The sequence below is a fragment of the Phocoena sinus genome, chromosome 10 (genome assembly GCF_008692025.1).
Source record: "Phocoena sinus isolate mPhoSin1 chromosome 10, mPhoSin1.pri, whole genome shotgun sequence".
NCBI classification, from domain to species: domain Eukaryota; kingdom Metazoa; phylum Chordata; class Mammalia; order Artiodactyla; family Phocoenidae; genus Phocoena; species Phocoena sinus.
In genome coordinates, this window is record NC_045772.1 from 93,989,866 (window position 1) to 94,015,317 (window position 25,452).

Consider the following 25,452-nt stretch of genomic DNA (forward strand, 5'->3'; position numbering starts at 1 on the left):
ATGCACCGTTTATCATTTCACCTTCATGAGGTCAACAAACATCTGTCACACACTTTCACTAAAGTGGCCGGCAGAGGCAGGGTGATGGCTTCTGTTCTAAGCATTTGAATGGAAAATTACCAGTTGTCTTTCGAGACTTCCTTACACACTCAATGGAGACCTGAAAACATGGATGCCGAGGGCCATGCTACTAGATTCTATGAGCGGGAGATTTCAAGGCCTCTCCTGATGCCTCTTGATTTGCAGGAATAATGGTTTTGCAGATTTTGATGGTCCATCTGCCTTGTCCATTTTTGTTTTCTCCCATAGTCTGTGCTAAGACTGTACACAAGACCAGAGTTCGACCATGAGTATTCCAGATTACAGATCCTCTGATGTTTCAGTCTACTTCTTCATGTGATATCCCAAGTACATTTTCCTAGAGCGGGGGGGAAAAAGAGAAATAGATTCTTAAAATTCCAAGTTTGATTCACTGTTGAAGTGAAAACATTTGCCTGTTAACTCTGCTTTCTTATCCCAGGCATGACCCAAGGCCTGGAGACCACGTTAAGGTTGGGGGAGGGTTTGGAAAGGTGACTGGCATCCTTGGTATGCCTGAAAGGAAAACTTTATCAGCTAAGGACTTACGTTACACACCCAGGGCTAACTGGCTAGATGGGAAAAGTCTTTGATTCTATGGTTAAATTCGAAAGAGTAGATTCTGAAAGGTTGATGACTATGGAGGTTGCAAACCTCTTCTTTCAAGGTGCTGTAGAAGGGGTGACGTTGCCAGGACCACAGGGTAACGATGTGAATGGTGCTTCAAGTAAAGCAAAAAGGCCAAGGAATAAATTAAAATCAAATGGTGGCTTGTTTGGCATGCTTTGTGGATAGAATTGCTATTCATTCATTTGATCGACTCATTATTCTACAAGTATTGGCTGAACATCTATGACTTACGTAAAAGTAATGGAAACTATGAGAGAGAAAAAGGGGCATGAAATACATAATTCTGCCCTCACAGATTTGCAGTTCCATTGGGAAGATAAGATGCACTTCTATGAAATGTGGACGACTAAGATAATTAGGAACCCTGAGCTCCTGGAAAACGTGTGCCTAGCAATAGTTTTTCTTCTTCCGCACCACACTACAAGGACACTCCAGAGAGCCACTAACATCCCTGGGGCAATGGAAGGCTTGCCACCCAGATTCATCTCTTTCCTGTTCAGGGAGACTGAGCCACCCGCCTCCACACTTTCATAGTTCATATCAACTCGTAAATATTCTTTCAGCAGCATCCTTTACTTTTTGCAACTCTGTCTCTGCAACTTTGGAAAAAATGAGTCCTTTCCCTCTTATTCTTTTTCTTCCCTCTCCTAATTTCTAGCTACGTGCTCCAAATTAAACCTAACTGTGGCCAAGACTTAAGATTTATGATGACCTGGAAAAGTGAACTAATACATTTTGAATTGAAAATACAAGTGCTAAAGAACTAGTGCCACAAAATTCTAAAGGCTTTGAAAATTCCCTTTATTATTTCTACCCCCAAAAAATCCACCTGTTTTCTCTGATTGGAACTGTTTTTCTCTCTAGCACTAGCAACCAAAGTAAGAACTAATAAAACTTTTTATATTCTTTTTTCTTTCCTCTTTTTATTTGCTTACTAGAATTAGAACCACTGTTGTTTTTTTGTTTTTTTTGTTTTTTTTTTGCGGTGCGCGGGCCTCTCACTGTTGTGGCCTCTCCCGCTGCGGAGCGCACGCTCCGGACGCGCAGGCTCAGCGGCCATGGCTCACGGGCCCAGCCGCTCCGCGGCATGTGGGATCCTCCCGGACCGGGGCACAAACCCACGTCCCCTGCATCGGCAGGCGGACTCTCAACCACTGCGCCACCAGGGAAGCCCAGAACCACTGTTTTTCATAACAGATTTTTTTGAAACATACCTAAAACTCACCTCTTAAAGTGTATAATTCAGTGGCTTTTAGTATATTCACGAAGTTGTGCAGCCATCACTTCTATCTGATTTTAGAACATCTTCATCACCACAAAAAGAACCTCTGTTCCGTCAGCAGTCACACCCCGTTCTCTCTCCCCAAAGCCCTAGGAAACCACTGTCTCTATGAATTTGTCTATTCTGGACATTTCATATAAATGGAATCATACAATATATGGCCCTTCTGTCTGACTTCTTTGTACATGATGTTTTCAAGGTTCATCCACCTTTCCATACTTCATTCCTTTTTATGGCTAAATACTATTCTACTGTATGGATATTCCACATTTGGTTTTTCCATTCATTATTCATCATGGATAAACTTCTTCATTGTTTCCAGTTTAGGGCCATTATGACTAATGATGCTGCTATGAACATTCACGTACAAGTTTTTATGTGAACACTTGTTTTCAGTTTTCTTGGGTATAGACCTTTTGGGGAGCTGCCAAATTGTTTTCCAAAGGGGCTTGACCATTTTAGAGTGCAACCAGCGATGTATAAGGATTCAAATTTCTCCACATCCTCACTGACACTTGTCTTTTTTATTTTAGCCATGCTAGCGGGTATCTCATTGTGGTTTTGACTTGCGTTTCCCTAATGTAGAAATGAAGATGGCAAGCAAGGATCTTTTCATGTGCTTATTGGCCATTTGTATATCTTCTTTGAAGAAATGTCTATTCAAATCGATTTTGCCCATTTAAAAAAATTGCGGGGTTTTTTGTCTTTTATTGTTGACTTGTAAGAATTTATTACATATTCTGAATACAAGTCCCTTATCAGATATATAATTTGCAAATATTTTTTCCCATTCTCTGGGTTTTCTCTTTACCTTCTTGATGGTATCCTTTGAAGCAGAAATATTTTTAATTTTGATGCAGTCCAGTTTATTTTTTCTTTTGTCGCTTCTGCTTTTGGTGTACAAATGCCGTTTTTCATAGAACACTTATGACGTTTCAGCTACATTAATTAACTAAATAGACTTTTGAGAATGGGCCTGTAAGCCCAATTGATACTTATAATCTCGCTGGAAAAATATATTAACTAGACCAACAATGATGGTAATTTCCTATATATAATCATAATGCAAACGTGAAGTGTTGTAAAAGGTCTGAGGCTGGTAAGAGTCTTGAGCCGGAGTAGTCCGTAAGGGCTCTGGGGCAGAAGAGGGACTTGAGGGGGTTCTGGAAGGAAGAGCAGTTAAAGCTGAAGTGATGTTGAGGATTCTGTCCTCTCCTTAGCGTGAGTTAAGGCAGCTTGAATTTAGAAAGAGCCTTGTTCAGATTAGCCATTTAAGGGCTATCATATCTGGTGCAAAAGTGGAAAATAGGAAAGAACAGAAGTCTGGGTTGCTTAATGGGTAGCCACTGGAGACCATGGCGGGCACTTCAGCCCCTTAGGCATGATCAGCTGTACTTTCCGTCTGGCAGCCAAGACACTAAGCCTGTTTGGAGGCCCCAGGGCCATGTCCAGAGCAGACTCAAACCTCCTGGCCCCTGGACCATTCTAGTGGAAAGAGGACTAATGATAATGTATGTCCTCCTAAGAAGGGCTTGAACAGACAAAAATGCCCAAGGCCTACAGTAAGTCCCCTACACACGAACCTTCAAGTTGCGAACTTTCAAAGATGCAAACGTGCATCTGGTTCCAGCAAGGAACCAGAACCTGTGCCATCAATGTTGGGCATGAGTGAAAGTGCAGCTTGCCCTCCGTCTCCTATTGCTGAGGATCCTTCAGCTCCACCTCCTCTCCCTCCTCCAGTCAGTAACTCTTCTTGCCTGGTCACTCGACGCCAGCCCCTGGATGCCAGCTGTTACACTGTGTTACTGTACTTTTCAAGGTACTGGACTGTAAGATTCAAAATGCTTTCTTGATTTTTTGTGTCATGTATTATTTGTGTGAAAAGTATTATAAACCTATTACAGTACCGTACTATATAGCCGATTGTGTTAGCTGGGTACCTAGGCTAACTTTGTTGGACTTACAAACACACTCTCAGAACAGAACTCGTTCGTACGTAGAGCACTTAACTGTATTGAGATTTAGAGCTCTGGATGGGGTAAAGCGTTTTGAAAAGGTTACTGTTATGAGGCCATTTGAACATGGCAGTTTTAAGGAAATCTCAAGGGAAAAGGATGGGAGAGGGGTTGAGGTGAGGAATCAGGGTAGAGAGGTCTGTTTTGCCTGATAGCAGGTAACTAGAAATAGATGAAAATTTAACTGCTTCAGTTATCAAAATGTCCCTGTCAAAATGGCTGGGTCCAAGCAACAATGGCAAAATGTCATAAGTCCTGAACCTCTGTGTGAGAATTACACCCACACCCCATCAGCATCTGAGAGAATAAGGAACCATCTGCCTGTCCTTTTCTCACTGCTAGACTTCCGCTGCCTGCAAAATTTGTGAAAACAGAAATTATGTCTATCTAAACATGTTATATCAACATCTCTTCATTTCCTGTTATATCCGACCAGTCCCTCTCCCCCCACACACATACCCCACATACCCTTTGGGAGCTCAGTAAATATTTATTGATAAGATAATCACTAAAAAAATATGTTCCCATCAATGGGGTAAATCTCTTGCCACTCAAGTGTCCGAAACCCATGAGAACCGCTTCAAAGATGTGTTCCCTTCACTTAAAAAAACAAACCCAAAAAACCCCTTTCCATCCCATCTCCTCTGAGTTCTGGGAAGATTTATTTTTAAATAGGATGCACTTACCCAGCCACCGTGCTGCTGGACCCAGGGCGAGAAGTTCTCCTTCAGGTACTTGGTTCCAAAGCCCAGCACCCTGTTCATGGGATGGCTGTCGATGCCTGTGAGCTTGGCCGTGACGTCTATTGCAAGAGCAGCCTTAAAGCCCTGAGCTTTGACCTCTGATTCTCCCCTGGTGTCCACACCGCTTAGGAACTGGTCTGTGATGGTCTTGAAAACAGAGTAGGACAGCCCGCCCTGGAAGCTGTTCATCAAAGCCTTGTCTCTCTTCAACTGTGTGCAAGAGGAGAAGCAGTCAGTACAGCAGCCTGGCCCGGGCAGGCAAACTCTCCCACTCGACACTGGGCAACTGAAACACCCAATGGAAAACCCTCAATTCTGGTCTCAATCGTGGTACCATGTCCTGCAGGACCGGATCGGGCATGGACCTTCTCTGTGAATTTCTTTCATGGGGACAAATACAAACTGAACAGCCCATTCATTCGACATTTAACAGATGTTTCCTGAGTGCTGAGTACCCAACAGGTGGTACTGTGGACCATTAAGACTCAGCCCCTCACTCAAAGGGCTCACAGTCTACGGACGGTTGTGACCCAGTGCAAAGTGCTTTGTTAGAGATTGTGTAATGGGCAGAATCTGAAGCCTGGAAATCACTGTCTTTGGGCTCCACCCCTCCTGCTACACCTCTTACTAGCTGTGCAATCTTGGAGAACTTAACCTCTCGGTTTCAGTTTTGTCATCTCTATACTGGGATGACAGTACCTGTACTACAGCGTAATTGAGTAAAACATGTTGTGCTCAACATGGCGGAAAGTGCTCTCAAAGTGTTAGCATTTGTCCAGGATGCTTCAAGATGCGAGATGCTTTTTTTTGGCCATGCCGCAAGGCATGTGGGATCTTGGTTCCCCGACCAGGGATCGAACCCGTGCCCCCTGCAGTGGAAATGTAGAGTCCTAACCACTGGACCACCAGGGAAGTCCCTGCCTCTGCTTGTGAAAAATCAGGGCTTGTGTCATAAAGCATACATCATCCTCATCTAAGGCCTTCCTTGCAATGTCTGTAAAGTGATGGTTGTCATGTGAAAACAGAAATTTCTCAATGATCAGGGGCTATATGTTTATTTGAAAATCAACTAGTTCTGTCCTTGAGGAATGATAAGCTGAGCAGGTTTTCAACCAAGATGGTTTCTAAAAGGGGTATTCTGGGGATGAGTCAGATACGACATAAAGATTTTTAGTGGAGCCGTGTCCTTTATCTGAGCCCAGCCCACCTCCTCCCAACTTCCAGGAGACACAGGGGCCTATTTGAATTATAAATCTGAAGCAGGGACATCCTCGACACCAAGAATGGACTCCTCTTAGTCATGACCCAGCGGAAGAAGGTAGACTCGAAACCTCCAGCGGGCGGCTGGAATCCAGGACCATGCCAGCACAGTAAAAGAATGAAACGCCAGAAAGAAACCCCTTCCACAGGTACCCACTCTGCCCCCCTGCCCCTTGGGGTTGCACCTGGCTTTCTGGCATCTCAGGGAGGTGTGGGAGGAGCCTGTCCCTGGCCTCCCTGACCTACTGCCAAGTCCCTGCCCCAGGGGGAGGCCGGGAAGGAGACGGCCGTGAGAGCCACAGCAACTTTGAGCTGTAAGGAATCCTTGAGCACACCTGTCAGATCCTTCCTAGTTCAAGTACTGAACTGTGGGCTGGTTAGTGGCATCTACTTGGAATTCTTCTAGAGACAGGAAGATCATTTCTTCACAAGGCAGCCCTTGGCTTCGATGGACAGCACTGAGTGCTAGAAAGTTCATTCTTAAAGTGGGGAGAAATCAATTGCCCTGTAACTCCTATCAATGTTAGTTCTGGAGAAACACAGGGGTGTCCTTAAAACCATGTGCCCTCTTCTGTTTTCTGCTTCCTCTGCACCCCTGTCCACCCCGTACTGTGGCCCAGAAGCTCCCATACCCCCTTCTCTTTTCTTTGGTCCTCAGTGTTTCTCATTCTGCACCATCTCACCTGCCCTTCCCCGTCCTGGTCACCATCCTCTGGGCACACCTGTGACAAAGGCATCGAGGAGCCACAGAGCATGCTGAGACTGGGCTGGCTGGCTAGCCAGTGAGTGCTGTTTCCCCCTCCTGCAGAGTCCTCACAGACCTGACTCCTCCCCGTGGATCCTGGCCAAACGAAGGAATGGGTCCACAGGCCAGCCCCTGATGCACAGATGCTGGAGACCATGCAGCCGTCAGTGGGCGGCAGACACGGACAAGATCCCTTGAGAAGCCCTGACTACAGGGGGGCCTGCTCACTACCTCTTTACCTGAAGGTAACTCCTACACGTTCCTGATGGGAAGGACTGGTCTCAACTTCTAAATGGCAGGAAACTCAAAGTTCTCCGAGTTAACACTAACCTGCCCCCTGGCCGAATTGCTGAGAGAGAACAGTCCGGCCTTTCTAGGGGGAGATTTCAGACAAGACTCCAGACTTGGAGCAGCTGTGGGACACAGATATCCAGGCTGCAGGGCAAATGCAAGAGTCTAAACTTCCCTGAGGATCAGTTACATGGGGAACTAGATTCATAATTCTATTTAGCAAATTTTAATTTATTGGTGTCTTTTTCCTGCAAAAACAAAGTTACTTTTTTCATTTCCAAAAATTCCAAGGAGGCTCCAGAAGGTTTACTTATGTTTTCCAAAGTGATTCATTTTTGAGATGCTGCCAGCATGAAGAGTTTTGAGTCCAAGGGAAATAAAATTTAGGACTAAGTGGAAACCAGAACTTTGAAAAGGAGTAGAAGCAGCAGCACAGTTCCATTCTTGGGTACCAGCGCGCGGACACAGAAAGAAAACTCGTTAGTTCAAGAAGCTCCCTACCTCTCTTTCCAACTGATCCCCCGAATATTTCAGCAGCTCAACGATTCTGGCTATTATCTGGTCTTTTCCGTCTGCCAGGGGGAAATTCCAGTTATTTCTTTTAAGAAAAAACAATCTTAAATGTTTCCAGGGACAATGCTTGTAGCCTGGTTAGGGATTGAGGAAGACATGCCCTTCATAATTCTCAGCAGAGTAAATCTTACCTTGCCTCTTCTGATCAGGCCCAAACCATTCCAGACACCCTATCCCACCGTCCCCTCCTTTCCTCTCTTTCTTCCCCCAGCACTCCCACAGTTCTCACCGTGAAACTCATCACTTTATTTACTGTAAAAATGTTGTTGAAGATACATGAGCTTATCTCTAAAGATATTTAGGAGCAGTTTCTCTCGGTCTTTGGGTTTGTCCTGAGCATATGGTGCTTTTTCCATATAGACACCATAAATCCCTACTGGATCATCTTACCCCTTTGTGTTAGCTGCTAGGAACTGTAGGGCCAAACTGTGGCCTCCTAAGGGGCGGGGGGGCGGGGTATAGTCTTCCTGCATTTGGGGAATTAAACTCATTCCTAAACCCACCTATTTTCCTACTGTTTTCTTTTTACAGTATCTTTCAAATTTGATTTATCTTACTAAAATGTGTACTTTGTGTGCTGTGTCTTTACAACAAGGTGGAGTATAAGTAAATAAAATGAAGAAGGTCTCCCACCCCAAAGGCTAACATGGCAGACAGAGAGAGAGGTGGCTCCAGTTGGTGTGTGTGTTGGAACAGGGAAGGTGGAGTCTGATTCTTCTTGTCTCAAAATGTGCTAACATGCAACATTAGGAAAACAGTCGTTGCTATAGAGCGGAATCCAAACAGAGACGGCCCTTTTTCCTTATGGCGCAGTCTCTGATGTCATGGAGTCCTCATGTTTGTCCCAGAGGGAGAGGGGAGGAGAGGCCAGGAAATACATCCCACAAGGTTGAGTGAAGGGCAAGGTGGTAGGAAGTCTGAGACCCAAGTCACCTGGGAAAAGAAGGACTGCATGCTTCCACCGCCCACGTGTAGTTTTTAAATCTGATGCTGCCGCCTCTCTCCAGGAAAGTTGCTAGAACAGCAGCCTGAATTTCTCATGCGCGCAAAGGATGAGAGCCTGAGCTTTTGCTTGGTTTAGGGGTATTGCTTTACGAGGCCCAGGCACACATGAGAGAGCTTTAAAGTTGGAACACTGTTTTTTGCTGTCAGAAGGGTCCTTTCCCAGCGCCTCACTCTCTGAGCCCCTTCGGTAGTTTGTGGTCCCAACAGCACAGCACTTTGCTTCTGAGCTTGGGAGACACCACCACCTTTGCAGATAAATCTTCTGCCTTCTGTTTTGGCGTACTGCAAACTCAGGGGCCAGCTAGGACCCTCATCGTCCACTGGAGTTTGGGAAAGAGAACCACGGGCAGGATAGTCATTAATGAGGGAATGGCCAGACTGAACTTCTCTTCCCGTGGCACTTGGTCCTGCTTCCCTCAACTCTAGAATTCCTGCAAGTCGGATGTGATCCACAGTCCTACCTATTGGTACAGTTTGGTGACAACTGACCCAGTCTGATCACTACTTCTCAGTTCTGCTTCACGTTTTGCCCCAGACCTGGTACCTGAAAACCCCCTGCTTTTTCACAGTAGCCCAAGGCAATATCATAAATCCCCGGGCGACGCTCCAACTACACCCTGTGCACTTGCTCGAGTACACTGGTCCTTGGCCGTGGCTAACATGATGAAATCTAACATGCATTTCCCCCTGTGGACAAGGTTGAGCGCACGCTTTGTGCTTCCTCCTGCCCCTCAGTAGGAGACTTTTCTTTGGACTTAGCAGTGAGTTTGGCCTGTTGCTTCCAGCTGCCGGCACACTCGCCTTGGCTTGGGCTGGTCTCTCAAGCTAAAGAAGGTCAGTGCCTCCAGCATGTTGCTGTCGTGCCCTGAGGCCAGCTTAGCAGAGATTCCTAAGTTGCAGAGCCCTGAGCTGTATAAGTACATAAATGCTGTAGACCTCTGCCTGGCAGACAGGCAGCCCACTGCAAACACTCAGAAGAGATTTACCTGTCTTCCCACCTGCAGCTGTAGGCTGGAAGCCCTGGTGCTGGAGACCCTGTGCCACAATCGTTCTGGACTTGAAGCTTCCTCCCTGGCTCTGGAGCTCTGGCGCCGGCCAGGAATAAACGATTTCAGCAACTCGGTTGGCAATGGAAACAACTTTGGGGTCCACGGCTGAAACAAGACAAAATGGTGCTGACAGGCCCTTCCCAGAACTTCGTCTAGCTGATTGGTATGCATAGTTGCCCGAAATGAAAACACCAGCCTGGAGCGAAAGGAAGCGGCCGGGAGTGTGCATGGAGGGGAGTCCATTCTTCAGAAATCACTGGCAGTTGCCTGGCAGAGGCTGGGACGGAGGAGGAGTTCACAGAGGAGTGATTGCCACCTCGAAACAATTGCCCCTCTGCACCCTCTTTCTGAAGCCTTGCAAAATTAGGGTCCCCTTGCCCCTTTGCAAGGGAGGAAACACAAAAGGGAGTGCTTAGTTCTTTGCTTGAGGGAATACTCATTATGCTTTTATTTTTATTCTTTTTTTTTGGACATCCTTTATATCTTGGAGAGCTGGCCCCTATGCGCATAGGAGGGCATTCAGCAGTGTGACAAGCCTTTGGGGGTTGTCACGGAGGAAAGAGAAATATCCCTGCTCTCAGGCCATATTCGTGACTCATTATCAAGTGAACACTGAACTCCCCTTGCTTGCATGGTCACTTGTCTTCTCTCTCCTCCACGTCTAGTGGGAAACATGCGAAAAATGCTGATAGGTAAACAAGGATGCATAAAGTCTAACCCACGACCTTCAAGAGTTTATAATCCAGGAAAAGCCTTATGTCATTTGCACACGCAACTAGAGGGTAAAGCATTTGGGGACATGAAGGTTTAAATGGCACTGGCCCCCTGAATGTCATAGCCTGTGAAGGACAAGTCGACTTTGCCCCTGGTAGGGGATGGGGTCGGATTGGAAGGGCAGGCAGTACTGCTGAGTTATTTGGGAGTAAAATTGACATTGTTAATCCATCACTAAGTTCTTCTAACTTTTAGAAGCTTGTACAAGTTGTGCCTTTGATACGGAGCGGTCGTATCATGCAATGTTTAAGAACAACAGTATTTAATTCATAAGACTTGACGAAAGTAACAGAGGGGGGTTTTGGCCAGAAGGTTGGTGTGCCCAGGGGAACACCCGGACCTTGTCAATCAGGATAGATAAGAGAGGCAAGGCCTGGGTCCGGGGAGGAATTGTGTCACATGCAAGGCAGGGTTTGACCTCCTAAGGAGCTGCCGAAGTGGTTCCTGAACCTCTCTCTCTGGATTCGCCCATCACATGGAGCTCTGGTGCTTTCCCTTCACCCCCCAGGGCATTCACTGAAAGGCCATGGGAACTGACACTTTGTCCACAATGCCTTCCTTTAAAAAAAGGCATAATGGCTTCCTTAAAAAGCCACATTTTTCATGGTGCTCCCTCCATAGGGTTCAAAAACAGATCAGGAGTGGGTTAGAGAGAGAAAAATTGGAGAGGTCAAGGAGAAGGATCAACGCATTTCCTTCCCATTTTAATAACCCAACCACAAGTACTTTCCACTTTTAAATCACCTTACTGCAGTCCAACCGGCTTGCTCGTGAATGCTGGCCACCCCCGGAAGGAGGTGGCAAGAGGCTGGATCCCAAAACCGGTGGGAGCCTTCCCTTGTGTCCGCAGGAGACGGGAGAGGAAAGCTTCCACGTGCTTTCCTCTCTGCAACCTTGTGCGGCCTGCAGGGTGATTAACACGCTCTCTTCCACGGAAGTCACACTGCGCCCACCTTGCCCTCAAAGGAGGCAGATGAGGGCCCCCAAGGTTGTCGCTCCCCAGCCCCCGCCACGTGGCAGGGCAATCACAAGGCCCCCAGCAGATGTGGAGGTTCCCAAGCTGACTAACCTGTGTATGTGTATCTGTCTCTGCGGACTGGAGGGATGCAGGTGAAATACGTGCAGGAAAAACTATAAGCAACCTCATTTTGACTCAGATGAATTAGCTCTCGTTAAGATTCCCATTCTAATACCTTAATTTAAAAAACTGGGGAAAAAAATTCCCTTCTCATCAGAGTTGGTGCCATCTGATAGGCAAGGGAACATCGGATGGGTGTGGAGAGAGAACAGAAAGGCTGCCCATCCTTTTGAGTTTATTCTGGGGGCTCATTGTGGGATTAAGGAGAGCAGGAGAGTGGGATGGGGAAGGCATTTGGCTTGAGGCATTTGTGTTAGAAGAGGCAGCGCATTTGCGAGAGAATTCCATATGGTCGAGACTGCTATTTCCTACCCAGTATCCACTTTCTTTTTCTTCCTTAGTAACAGATCCCTGAGATGCCAGGGGAAGCTGACAGCACTACATTTCCCAGCCTCGTCTGCAGTAAGGAGTAGCCACTGAGATGTAAGAAGTTGGGTACAGTTTTAAGAAAGCTCTCTGAAAGGGAGCTGAATTATCTAGGAAGGAGATACCCTTTTGTCCTTCCCTTGCTTCCTCTTTCTTCCTGCTTGGAATGCAGACACGATGGCTGGAATCCCAACAGCCACCTTGGGTTTTAAGGCGACTTTGAGGTTGGAAGCAACTAGCTGAGGGATGGCCAGAATAGGAATCCTTAAAGATTGTGGAACTGGTAGGTCAAGCCTGGGCTGCCAAACTGTGGTTTTCTTCTAGGGGAGAGAAAAATAATCTCTGTGTTATTGAAGTTGTAGCGAGTCATAGCTGTGGAGAAAAAAAGATTCACACAAAAACCCGGGTTGGTGTTCCTAAAATTGGTATCGACATTCATTTTTCCTACATTCCAAGGTCTCTTACTATGAGACTTTGGTCTTGGGACATAACCTTATCGTTCTCACTCCAACCTGGTGTCTGAGTCCTGGAAATGGTAGCACAGGCTAAAATTGCGACCTTCAGTTAAAAGAACCCAGGGGACGCCAGCTGCTGAGCTCTGATTTACATGTGGCAGAATAGAAATAGAACGTGAGTCCCTCTGGGGTCACACCCAACATAAAACCAACTAACTACCCACATAATTAACTAAACAAGAAAGCAAGGAGAGAGGAAGGTGAGAAGGGAGGAACAACTGTGCTTAAATCCTTAAAGCTAAGCCTCTTTAGGAGGTAACCGTTTCTACTTTTGTAGGGATATCTACACAGAGATATGGAAATTTTAGAAAATAAAAAAGGTGAAATGACACTTCAGTAATATTGAAATACAGAACGTCATTTTTCTCAGGAAAGCCAGAAGGTTAAAGTCTGTAAAATCTTCCGTTTCCTGGCAAACTCCAAAGAACAGGACAAGCAGAAAAGCCTATTGAGGTGCCTCCAAACTGTTGTGTTTGCTCCAGAGCTCAGATACCACCCGCAGTAGAAGAAGCCTGCTGTACCCCTGGGGGAAGGAGGAGTTCCCCCAGGTAATCCCGACCCTAACTTCCCCTCTCCTAAGATTCTATAAGTCTGATAGGAAATGGAAGTTTCCTTGATCACAGTGAATGATCTAAAGCTGTCGTTGTGCGGGGTGATTCTCCAAGTAAGCCGGCCATCACAATGTTTAAAAATTGAGACATTACTGCCACCTGTTGACTAATTATTGACAAGTTACATGGGCCAATCAGCCCAGCAGGAGGGGGGTTTCTTTTAAAATCTGGGCATTGGGCACAAGGTATTGTTGGAGGGGAAGAAGATGGTTATGCCAGGGTTTGTGGATGAAGGGCGATTCTGATAAAGCCTTTCATGAAAATGTTTTGTTCAATACAACGTGTTTTGTACCACTGAAGGAAGATTTTGTCAAAATTCTTCTTGGTTGTTTTTTGAGTGGCTTGTACTTTGAAAAGTATTTTTGTGTACAGCTATCGGATCTTTCCATCCACCTTCAGAGGCCATTGTACAGATGGAAACACAGAGGCCCAGAGACGGGAGTTGACTTCCCTCAGGAGGAAGAGCAGCCTGAACGCGGCTGGGGCTATTTCTCTTGTATTGGTCTGTGGCACTGAGGATTAGGGATTTGGGCAGCAAGTTTATAGACGGTGGAGCCAGAAAACCAGTCCCGTCACCCTTCACGGCTATCCTCTTCCTTTCTTTTCAGTCTTGAGAAAAGCAGGGAAATTAGAATTGAGTATTAATAGGTTGGGAAGCTGAGGTTCAAAGAGTGCCTTGCCTAAGGCCCCATTACCAGCTGGGAGGAGGTGAACCCCCAGGCGCACAAAGAAGGGAAACACATGGCTGCGGGAGAGAAAGAATCCCCGAAAGCCTACCTTCACGCTCTAAGCGCTGTTCCACATTGGAGAGGGACCTCGGCCACTGCTGACTGTGAGGACCACTCTGAGGTCCCACCGGACTTTGCAGCTCAAAGAGGATCTCCGGAGGTGAGCTCTGAGAGTCCTCCTCCTTCTCTGCTACTCCAAAGAGTGTTCTCCAAGACGACTTTTTCTTGGCAACGTTTATGGCCTTCTCCGTGGATTGGGAATTTCTGCAAGTCCACGGTCCCTGTGTCCATGCTTTGTTTGCCGGCCAACTCTCTGGTCCTCTCTGGGACAAACTTCTTGTTCTCGGGAGCTTTCGTGAGAAGACAGCAGAAGTGTTCTTGAAGACGTGGTGTTTGACGTAGAACTCCAGGATTTTGAATTCCATGCTGTCTGGGTCATCATCATCCAGGGGGATCTCCTCCAGGTCGCAGGCGCTACTGGTGCACATGGCAGGGCTGCAACGACAAAGTCCACACGCGTCCGTCTACCTGGGAGCCACCTACTCTTTGTAGGTTGGGAGAGATGGGGTGAAACTCGATAAGCATTTATTCAGTACCTATTCTCTTTGTGCTGGGGGGCAGGGGGTCATCAGAGTTGGAAAAGCCAAGGTTTGTTCTGAAAGTTCAGTCTTACAGAGATGAGACTTGTACATAGATAACTCCAGACAAAGAGGGCGAGCTAGGAGCTCGAACAGAGATGCAGGAGCCAGCGCGGGAGGTGGGGAGGAAAGACAGCTGTGAATGGGGGGCGAGTGCAGGCTCCTTGAAGGAAAGAAAGCGTTTGGATGGGTGGCTGGCAACTGGGCCTTAGAACAGGCTGGGCAGAGGGCAGGCTCTGGGTGAATTTAGGATGTGTTTGAAGAGTGGAAAGAGATCTGGTGGCGCATAAGCCTGTGCTTTGTGGAGAGCTGGGTCTATAGGGATGTGGAGGGACCACAGGGAAGTGGCAGTCAGGGCCAGGCGATGAGGGCCTTGGAAGGTCAGACTGAAAGCTTTGCATTTTCTCATGTCGGTAGATCAGTACATTTCAGAAGGGGCCCTAGACTGTGGAGGGCAGTTAAAAGTCTTCTTGGGGGCTTCCCTGGTGGCGCAGTGGTTGAGAGTCCGCCTGCCGATGCAGGGGACACGGGTTCGTGCCCCGGTCCAGGAAGATCCCACATGCCGTGGAGTGGCTGGGCCCGTGAGCCATGGCCGCTGAGCCTGCGTGTCCAGAGCCTGTGCTCCACAGCGGGAGAGGCCACAACAGTGAGAGGCCCGCGTACCGCAAAAGAAAAAATAGTCTTCTTGGGAGAGGGTAGCTGGGCAAGGGGAGAGGCCAGCTCAGGGGAGGGAACTGTCTGGGGTCCCTGGCCCTCCCTGGCCTCTCTCCATTCTTCCTTTACTCACTGATTTCGCTTGGAAAGGTTTGCTTCTATTCCTTGCCATATTTAGCATTCCATGTAAGATTTTATCTGAAGAAAAAAATCCTTTTTTTTTTTACAAGTTTGAAGCACACTGATGGAAGCAATGGAGAGCTTTTCAAAGTCTGGAGCGGGAGAGTGATGTGACCACAGACATGTTTTAGAAAGATCAGTACCAGCACTAAAATGACGGGGATGGAAGTTTCATCTTTATTTCCATATGAATAACCAGATAGATGTAATTAACTGATTGTGTTCAATTTAAGCTCTCATGAAATAATTCCTTAAATGGTTGTCTGCTAGGAAATCATTTCTTTCTGATCTACTTTGCTTTCTTTGGTTGTATCTTAAGGACTATGATTTCCTTTTTGTCCCAGATGCCAGAGAGCCCAGATCTACCAGCCGTCATCGGATTAAAATTTCACAGACAGTGCGTGTGCTGGAAACCAGCTTGGGCTTCTCAGTCTAACAGTCCTGAGTTCAAATCCTGGCCATACCACCGACTAGCTGTGTGACCTGGGGCAAGTTACTTCACCTCTCTGAACCTGAGCTTCCTTCAGGTAAATTGAAAATAATAATAGTCATCTTGCAGGGGTATTGTGAGGGTACAATGTAATGCATGAGAAACCCCAACACAGAACCTGGCTCAAAAACGGTAGCTATTTTTTTTTTTTTTTTTTTAGTACAACTGTCACCCCAGGCCCTCTGACTGGGTCCTTGATGTGGCTCTTAATCATGGACCCTTCCCTTAATGGTCCAACTTTAAGAGTGTTTTTTGGCATGTGAGCTGGTGTGATAATAAATAGCTGTAGTGATATTAATGGGATCGGCTGGCATGTCTCTCCTTTTCTTTCCACTGTCCCCTCTCACACCATGACCAACTGATAAAGAATTGGGGGCTTCCCTGGTGGCGCAGTGGTTGAGAATCTGCCTGCCAATGCAGGGGACACGGGTTAGAGCCCTGGTCTGGGAAGATCCCACATGCCGCGGAGCAACTAAGCCCGTGCGCCACAACTACTGAGCCTGCGCGTCTGGAGCCTGTGCTCTGCAACAAGAGAGGCCTCGATAGTGAGAGGCCCGCGCACCGCGATGAGGAGTGGCCCCTGCTCGCCACACTAGAAAAAGCCCACGCACAGAAAGAAGACCCAGCACAGCCAAAAATAAATAAATAAATTTTAAAAAAAAAAGGCAAAATTCAAAAAAAATAAAAGAATTGGGACAGTGACCACAGATGGGGTTTGAGGCATTGTGACGTGGTTCAGATCAATTTGACTGTGTGCCTGGAGGCCGATGGTCCAGGGTTGGCTCAGTTTACAACTTGCAAAGTGCTTGGGCAAGTCTCGCAATTCTTTTGGTCCTCTGATTTCACAGCAAATGTTCTCTACCTTTCCCCTCTGACTCTATTACTATTGGAAGGAGGTGTGAGGGCTGAGACATCTCCCCTGCAGGCCTGCCGATGAGGCGTCCTGTTTCTATCGTTGTTTCCTATCTTTTTTTGGAAGAGCCTCACACTGGATGATAGGAAGCTGCTCATCCAGGAAGCGCTCTGTGGCCAAGCCTCGAGAAAGCAGTTCTGTTGGAAGTGATGCCAGGCGGGAGATGCAGGGGTTGTGCCAGAACATCAGGTACAGATGGAGGGGGCAGAAGTGATCTGCCAGGGTGGCCAAGGGCAGGGCTGCAAAACCTGAGACACCTACTGCACACACAGATATAGCTGCACGACTCCAAAGCCCCCCAGGCCTGCCTCGGGCGACTAAGCGTGAGCAGTGCTTGAGGGGCGTCACTGCCACTGGGTCCTCCTCCCTCCCTTTCGTCACACGCCTGTCCTATTCTGGGGCTTGGACTGTCTTCCTTCCCTCACCTACTCCCGATTTCACGCGCCCATTGTGCACTGCAGGGAACTTTCTGCTGTCTGGAATCACTTCAGCATCTCCGCCCTCACCTCGCTCTGCCTGCGCCCCCCTCCTCGTCCCATTCTCACAGGTCAACCATTCTTCCCCTCTTGGTGCCCAGTTTCAGTCACACCCATGAGGATCCTTCCCAGGTCTTCCAATTTATCTAGACTTCATGCTCTTTTCCACAATGGAATGTAAGTGCCGGGAGGACAGGCATGTTGATGTGCTATTTTTTCTCTGCTGGGTGCCCAGCTCCTACAGTAATGCCTGGGGCAGAAAGGCACTTGGCGATGAACTGTGGACTTTTTCCTATTCTGAGACACTGTCTGGGTTCCAATCCTGGCTCTGCCGTTAGCAGTTATGTGACATACTCTCCAGGCTTTAGTTTCCTCATGTTTAAAATGGGGACAAAGGGACTTCCCTGGCAGTCCAGTGGTTAAGATTTCGCCTTCCAATGCAGGGGGTACAGGTTCGATCCCTGGTCAGGGAGCTAAGATCCCACATGACTCGTGGCCAAAAAAACCAAAACATAGAAACAACAGAAGCAATATTGTAGCAAATTCAATAAAGACTTTGAAAATGGTCCACGTCAAAAAAAATCTTTAAAAAATAAATAATAAAATGGGGATGAGAGTAGTACGTTTCCTTCTGTTACAAAGATTAAATGAGTTAATATTTGTAAAGCATTCAGAATAGCATTTAAGTGTTTGAACAAGTATTTGATTTAAAAAAATATTTATGAAACCCACTTACGGCCGGCCACACTGTTCTAGAGAAGTTGCAAGGGGTTTTTGGGTGGCGTAACGGGGAGAGTGTAGCATGTGGGGTGAAAAGGCGGTTGAAGAGCTGCTTTTCATACTTATTGGCAAGGGGGCTGAGGCAAGTCATGTGGCCTCCAATGAGGTGTAGTTTTTCCATTTACAAGATGCGATTCATATCGTCTAACTTGAGACGGATAACCTGGTTCAAATCCTGGGTCATCGGCTTACTAGCTGTGTGACAGGCTACATACCTTAATTTATTTCTGCCTTCATTTTTTTCATCTGTAAAATGGGGTAAAACAAAACAAAACAAAACAACAACCCTGGCAGGAGATCAGCCAAGATGGTGGAGTACAAAGACCCTGAGGTCACCTCCTCTCATGGGCACACCAAAATCACAACTATTTGCCAAACAACCCTCGATAAAAAAGACCAGAACCTACCAGAAAAGATCTTCAACAACTAAAGATAGAAAGAAGGAACCACAGCAAAACGAGCCGGAGGGGCAAGGTTGTGATAGAGTCAAGTGCCATAGCCCTGGGTGGGTGGCCCACAAATGAGAGAATAATTACAGCTGCAGAGGCTCTCCAAAGGAGTGAGAGGTCTGGGGCCTTCCCTCCTGGGGGCCTTGTGCTGAGAAGATGAGTCCCCAGAGCATTTGGCTTTGAAGGCCAGAGGGGCTTACTTTTGGGAGAGCCAGACGGCTAGGGCAAACAGAGACTTTGCTCTTAAAGGACACGCACAAAACCTCACACGCTCTGGACCCAGAGCAGAAGCTGTCATTGGAAAGGAGCCTGGGTCAGACGTACCTACTGAGTTTGGAGAGTCTCCTGGAGAGGCAGGAGGCGTCTGCCGCTCACCCTGGGGACATGGACACTGGTGGCAGCTGTTCTTAGAGTTCCTTCTACTATCTGGATGTTGGTGCTGGCCCGCCCCATTCTGGAATCCTCCCTCTAGCTTATTAGCCTCAGGGATTAGCCTCGCAGCGGCCCAGCACCCTGTAGGCGCCAGGGCTGGGACACCTCAGGCAGAGCCACTAAGTGGGCATACACACAGTGCCATCCATCAGCAGACAGGCTGCCTTAAGACCCCCTGAGTCCACAGCTGCCCCTGGACACAGCCCTGCCCACCAGAGGGCCCGGGACCCCGCCCCATACACCAGTGCGCAGGCACTAGACCCAGGATCCTCAGGGCTTTCCAGCCAGAGACCCCACAACCCCCTGGGCCCTGACCCTACCCTCCAGCGAGCCTGCTCTAACCTCAGGACCAGCCTCACCCGCCAGTGGGCAGACACCAGCCACAACACAACCACAGCCTTGCAGGCTGTGGACACAGCCCACACACTAGGAGGCCAGCACCAGCCCTGGAACTAGCTGGGCCCTGGCCCTACCCACTAACAGGCCAATGCAAGCTTTGGGACACCCCGGACCCTGCAGCCAACTGTGTCAGGAACTGGGCCCATCCACCAGGTCTAGGACCCCTGGGTCCTACAACCAGACCCCAGGACTTGACTCTGCCTACCAGTAGGCCGGCACTAGCCCCAGGACATTGTTTCACCCATCAATGGGAAGGCAATAGCCCCAGGGTCTCCTGGACCCTGACTCCATCCTCCAGTAATTCAGCCTTAGCCCTGCCCCCTTCCCACCCTGGGGTTCTGCAGTCAGCCACCTTGTGACCTGGCCCCGCCAACCAGCAGCTGGCAGCCTCCGCACAAGGTAGGGCCTGGCATCCAACTGGACCAGGGGCCAACCAAGCCTACAAGACCACCCACAGTAGTCATCCCACACAACAGAAGGGCCCATGCAACCCACACAGGGGGCACCCCTGGAGCATATAGCTCTAGTGATGAAAAGGGAGTGCACTGATGGGATGTGGAGGACGTCTCCTTCACAAGGCCACTTCTCCAAGATCAGGAAATGTAACCAACCTACCAGATACAGAGAAATAAAAACAGCAAGTTAGGCAAACTGAGGCAACAGAGGAACATTTTCCAAACAAAGGAATGATAAAGTCCCAGAAGAACCAAGTGACGTGGAGATAGGCAATCTATCCAAGCAAGAGTTCCGGGTAGTGATCATAAAGATAATTAAAGAACTCGGGAGAAGAATGGATGGAGAGCGAGAAGTTAGAAGTTTTTGACAAAGAGAAAATATAAAGACCCAAACAGAGATGAAGAATACGATAACTGAAATGAAAAATACACTAGAAGGAACCAGCAGGAGACTAGATGATACAGAGGAATGGATCAGCAAGCTGGAAGACAGAGTAGTGGAAATCACTGATGCTGAACAGAAGAAAAGAAAATGAAAAGAAATGAGGACAGTTTAAGAGACCTCTGGGATAGCGTCAAGCACACAAGTATTTTCATTATAGGGGTCCCAGATGGAGAAGAGAGAGAGAAAGTGGCTGAGAAAGTATTTGAAGGTATAATAGCTGAAAACTTCCCTACTCTGGGAAAGGAAACAGACATCCTAGTCCAGGAAGTGCAGAGAGTCCCATACAGAATTAACAGCTCATTTCAACTCAATATCAAAAAAACAAACAACCCAATTAAAAAGTGGACAGAAGACCTGAATAGACATTTTTCCAAAGAAGAAATACAGATGGCCAACAGGCACATGAAAAGATGCTCAACATCGTTATCATCAGAGAAATGCAAATCAAAACCACAATGAGATACGACCTCTTACCTGTCAGAGTGGCTATCTTCAAAAAGTCTACAAATAACGTAAGTTGGCGAGGATGTCAAGAAAAGGGAACTCTCATACACTGTTGGTGTGAATGTAAATTGGTGCAGCCACTGTGGAAAACAGTATGGAGGTTTCTCAAAAAACTAAAAATAGATCTACCATATGACCCAGCAATTGCCTTGCTGGGTATATATCTGAAAAAACCAAGAACACTAATTCAAAAAGATGCATGCACCACAATGTTCATAGCAGCATTATTTACAGCTGCCAACATATGGAAGCAAACTAAGTGTCCATCAACAGATGAATGGATAAATGTATGTGTACTACGTAAATGTATGTGTACTACACATACCACACACACACACACACACACACACACACACACACACACAGACACACACAATGGAATACTACTCAGTCATAAAAAAGGATGAAATTTGGCCATTTGCAACAGCTTGGAGGATATTATACTAAGTGAAATAAGTCAGACAGAGAAAGACAAATAGTGTATGATACCACTTATATGTGGAATCTTAAAAATGCAACAAACTAATGAATATAACAAAAAAGGAACAGACTCACAAATATAGAGAAGAAACTAGTGGCTACCAGTGGGGAGGGGAAAAGGGGAAGGGGCAAGATTGGGGTAGGGGATTAAGAGGTACAAACTATTAGGTATAAAATAAATAAGCCACAAGGATATATTGTACAGCACAAGGAATATAGCCATTATTTTATAATAACTATAACTGGAGTATAACCTTTAAAAATTGTGAATAACTAGGTTATACATCTGAAGCTTATGTAATATTATACATCAACTAAACCTCAATAAAAAATTTTTTTAAAACCCATAAAAAAACCCTCCCCCCATCACATAGGTATGTGGGCAAAAAAAAAATTAGCACGTGTAAATCACTTAAAGTAGTGCGTGGTAGATGTTAAATGCTCAATAAATATTAGCGTCTTTATTCATTAAAATAGGGGACTTCTGGGCTTCCCTGGTGGCGCAGTGGTTGAGAGTCCGCCTGCCGATGCAGGGGACACGGGTTCATGCCCCGGTCCGGGAAGATCCCACATGCCGCAGAGCGGCTAGTCCCGTGAGCCATGGGCGCTGAGCCTGCGCATCCGGAGCCTGTGCTCCGCAACGGGAGAGGCCACAACAGTGAGAGGGCCGCGTACCGCAAAAAAAAAAAAAAAAAAAAAATAGGGGACTTAATCTGGTATTCCAGTGGTTAATACTCCACGCCTCCACTGCAGGGGGCGCGGATCGATCCCTGGCTGGGGAACTAAGATCCCGCATGCCATCCTGCGGCGCAGCCAAAAAAAACCCAACTATTTTAATAGGTTGCCTTTCTTGTAAGGTTTAATATGTTTATAAAAGAAAATTCATCAAAAGCAGCAATTAAGAAAACGAATGACATGCAAATATTTGGTTTAGCACAAAATTCACACTTGTTTCCTGTAGTTTACTATAGTCATATATATATGACTATAGTAAACATATGTCAAATATATATATGACTATAGGAAACTATATATTTATATATATATATAGATAGAGAGAGAGAGAGAGAGATAAAGAGTATGTGTGTATGGGTATGTGTGCATAAAGTCTACATACTTGTAAGATATGAAGCCTGGGACTTGGCTGGCTTTCCCAGCACCTCATATAATGCCTGACACCTGATAAGCTCTCGGGAAATATTTGATGAATGAAAGAAACATGATATAGAGCTGCCAGATGAAATATGGGAGAGCTAGTCAATTTGAATGTCAGGTAAATAACAAATAATTTTTTAGTATAAGTGTGTCCCAAGTATTGTATGGGACATGCTTACACAAAAACACAGTATCTGTTGTTTATCTGAAACTCATACCGAACAGGGCCAGGGCCTCTTGTATTTTTATGCATACCTGGCAACTCGGTGAATAAAAGGTGCCACTTAGAAAAACTGAGATCTCGGGTTCTTGGAGGCGAGGAAAGTGGACCGAGGGTGGAGCCTGAGCGACCTGAGTCACACGAGAGAAAGAGCGGGACACGCGGTCGGGACTCGGGCGCCGCCCACGCGGCGTGGAAGTGGCCGAGCCCAGGCCGAGAGCAGCGCCGGAAGGGCGTTTAGGCGGGTTTTAATTCCGAGCATCCTTTGGAGTTGGGCAGCTCAGGGCGCCCCGTAGGCAGGAGGTACCTGCGGGTCCTCCAGGAGCCGTTGCATTGGTAGCGGGGGAGCCCTCTCCCAGCCACAGGACTACGCTCCGAAGAAACCGTGTCGGTTAAAGCCAACCCAACCAACCAAACCTTTTTAATGCAGTGTGAAGACTTTAAAATTGTGTGTATAGGTGTGGGGGGGGGGGGCGGGGGCGCTGCTCTTGGAGAGAGAGGAAGGGTCCGACTTCTTTAAGAAACGAGTTTGCTGGGCTTCCTTGGTGGCGCAGTGGTTGAGAGTCCGCCTGCCGATGCGGGGGACGCGGGTTCGTGCCCCGGTCCTGGAGGATCCCACGTGCCGCGGAGCGGCTGGGCCCGTAAGCCATGGCCGCTGAGCTTGCGGAGCCTGTGCCCGCAACGGGAGAGGTCGCAACAGTGAGAGGCCCGCGTACCGCAAAAAAAAAAGAGAAAAGAGAAAAAAAAGAAACGAGTTTGCTCATTGCTGATTCAGGAGCAACATTCGAAAAGGGGGGAAAACAGAGGTGAAGATGGAGCACACAGCACTTCCACTTCGTGAAAGAAGAGATTTTTGCCGTCTCCCAGGCTAGAAAGGAGCTGAGGGCCCAACCAGGAGATAAGGCCAAGGGTGAGAGAGAAGCAGAGGACAGGGCAGTGCTCAGGCAGCCCCCGGGACCGAGGGGACCTTGACCAGCCCCGGCGAGCGCTTGCAGCTGCGTCCAAGGATGAGTTCAGACACTTTCAAGGCACTTGACAAGCGTAGGGTGTTTTCCCTACTCATCCTCACCGGGAATGACGGGAGAGCTGTTAAATTGATAACGACGTCTTATTTTGAAGCAGCAGTGAGTTACTTTATTACCACTGCAGCCCTTCTGCTCTCAGCTGTTCGGGTTCAAAGTAGAAGCAGCCCAACTTCTGAGTTAATGGAAACGTACAGGTAAGTTTTATGCTTATGTTGATGGAAATGAAGCCCTGGGTGAGGCCCCAGAATGTAGGTTCAGAGCCTGGAGTGGAAAATTAGCTCCAGAATAAGCCCTGTGAGGCTCATTGTAATTCAGTGACTCAGTGCACACAGCCCTACCCTTTGGATCCAGTATTTACATACCCTCTTGCATATCTACAGCAAACTCTCACAGACCTACTCCCCGAAAGCAAGGTTTCACAGTGTCTTTTTTGGCCTCTCTGCCCTCTCGAAGCGTTTCTTCCCCCCAACCCCCTAAATGGCCAAAGCCCTCGGAGTCCCTGGTGGCTAGTCTCCTGGGAGCACCGCGGAGCAGCGCTGCTTGGCCTGCAGAACAGCGTCTGACCTCCAAGATCACAGGACACACTTGAGGGATTTTTCTAGTTCTGGATTCATCGGTGGAGGTTAGATTTTCCTTACCTTCCTGTGTCAGGTCACGGAGCAAACAGCCCTCGATGCACAGAGGCTGTGGCCACCAGGGCCCCAGGAAGCTGGACGGAACTCTGCCCTGGACGGAACTCTGCTCCGGCCTGTCCCGGGGCGGGGGGGAGGGGCGTGGAGGACCCGTTAGCAACAGGCTCTGCCAGAGAGCTGACTTCCATCACTCTGGACACACAGACAAGGCCCGAGTGTAAGACATGGGTGAGGACACTCATCCCAGAGGGATGTTCCCAGGCCAGATTTTGAGCTGAGTTTTGTCCGGTTGCCTTGGGCCTCTCCTTCTGCACCCTCTGCCCCCTTACGCCCTTCAGAGGCGGTCCACCCCTTCCCCTTCCTTCCCTGAACTTCACCTTATGGTGTCTTCATCCCTCCTCCCCTGTGGTTTTTAATCCTAAGGGTGAAAATGAGGAATGAGGTAAAACGTGTTAAATTCCTACAATAGAAGCTAAACAGAGAGAGCCTCAGGTCTTATTAATTAAACACAAAGACTCAGGCTCTGATGATTATAGAACAGAGCATGCAGGGAACTGAGGAGGGAGCCTCCTGAGGGGGGGCGGGTATTCCCCATTTCACCTGAGCCCTGTACTCAAGGAAGTCTCTAGGGGGTCTGCCGGGACTAGATCTTGTGCCCAAGTGCCCACAGGTACTCAGGGCTCAAAGCCAGGGACTCTTGTCCTCAGCCCATTTCTGCTCTGGGGGAGGTAGCTGGCATTTCAATGGGTTTCTGTCACACTATCACATACCTTGCTACACACTCAATGAGACAGACCTGCATAATGTTAACAATGATTTGGCCAGTTACGTATTCTTAACCCTCCCAAACCTTCTGGAGCAAAGGAGAAATGAAAGGGAAACCTAAATACTTCTCCCTTTTCTGGAAACCCCTAATAAAGCAGATGCTAGCTTTCAGTTTTAGATTGTTAGTTTTGCTTCCTGAGACTTACATGATCAGAACTTTTAAATAAATGCCGTAAACGTTAGGTTTACGAACCCCCGTTAGATTGCCTCATTAGCAAAACCAGGACTGAAGTCCCCTGTGTCCTGCTGGGAAGGCTGAACGTGAAGACTGGTGTCTCCCAGTATTACCTGGTCTCCAAGCTGTCAGCAGTTTCTCCTGCTTCGGGTCAGGTGGCAGGAAGGATATTTCTATACCTGAGTCTCTCTCCACGAAACTTAAGAGGAAACTTTGGCCAAGTCTTCTTGACTTCTCATTTTGGAAGGCTCTTGTGATGTAAGACTCCACCCGGGTGTAGCCTCTTCAGGTTGGGACTAAGGCTGGAAGGAGGCTTAGGGAA

At 47.6% G+C, this 25,452-nt stretch overlaps 1 protein-coding gene across 1 annotated transcript; it reads right to left on the reverse strand.

Annotated features, from left to right (window-relative positions):
• On the reverse strand, positions 1-25,452 carry BCL2L14 (BCL2 like 14). Its single transcript, XM_032647011.1, has 6 exons — positions 25,244-25,452; positions 13,853-14,298; positions 9,609-9,776; positions 7,546-7,616; positions 4,692-4,958; positions 1-418 (listed from the first exon to the last, which is right to left on the reverse strand). Exons 2-6 carry the CDS (start codon positions 14,289-14,291, stop codon positions 380-382), a joined length of 984 nt encoding a protein of 327 aa, XP_032502902.1. The 5' UTR covers positions 14,292-14,298; positions 25,244-25,452; the 3' UTR covers positions 1-379.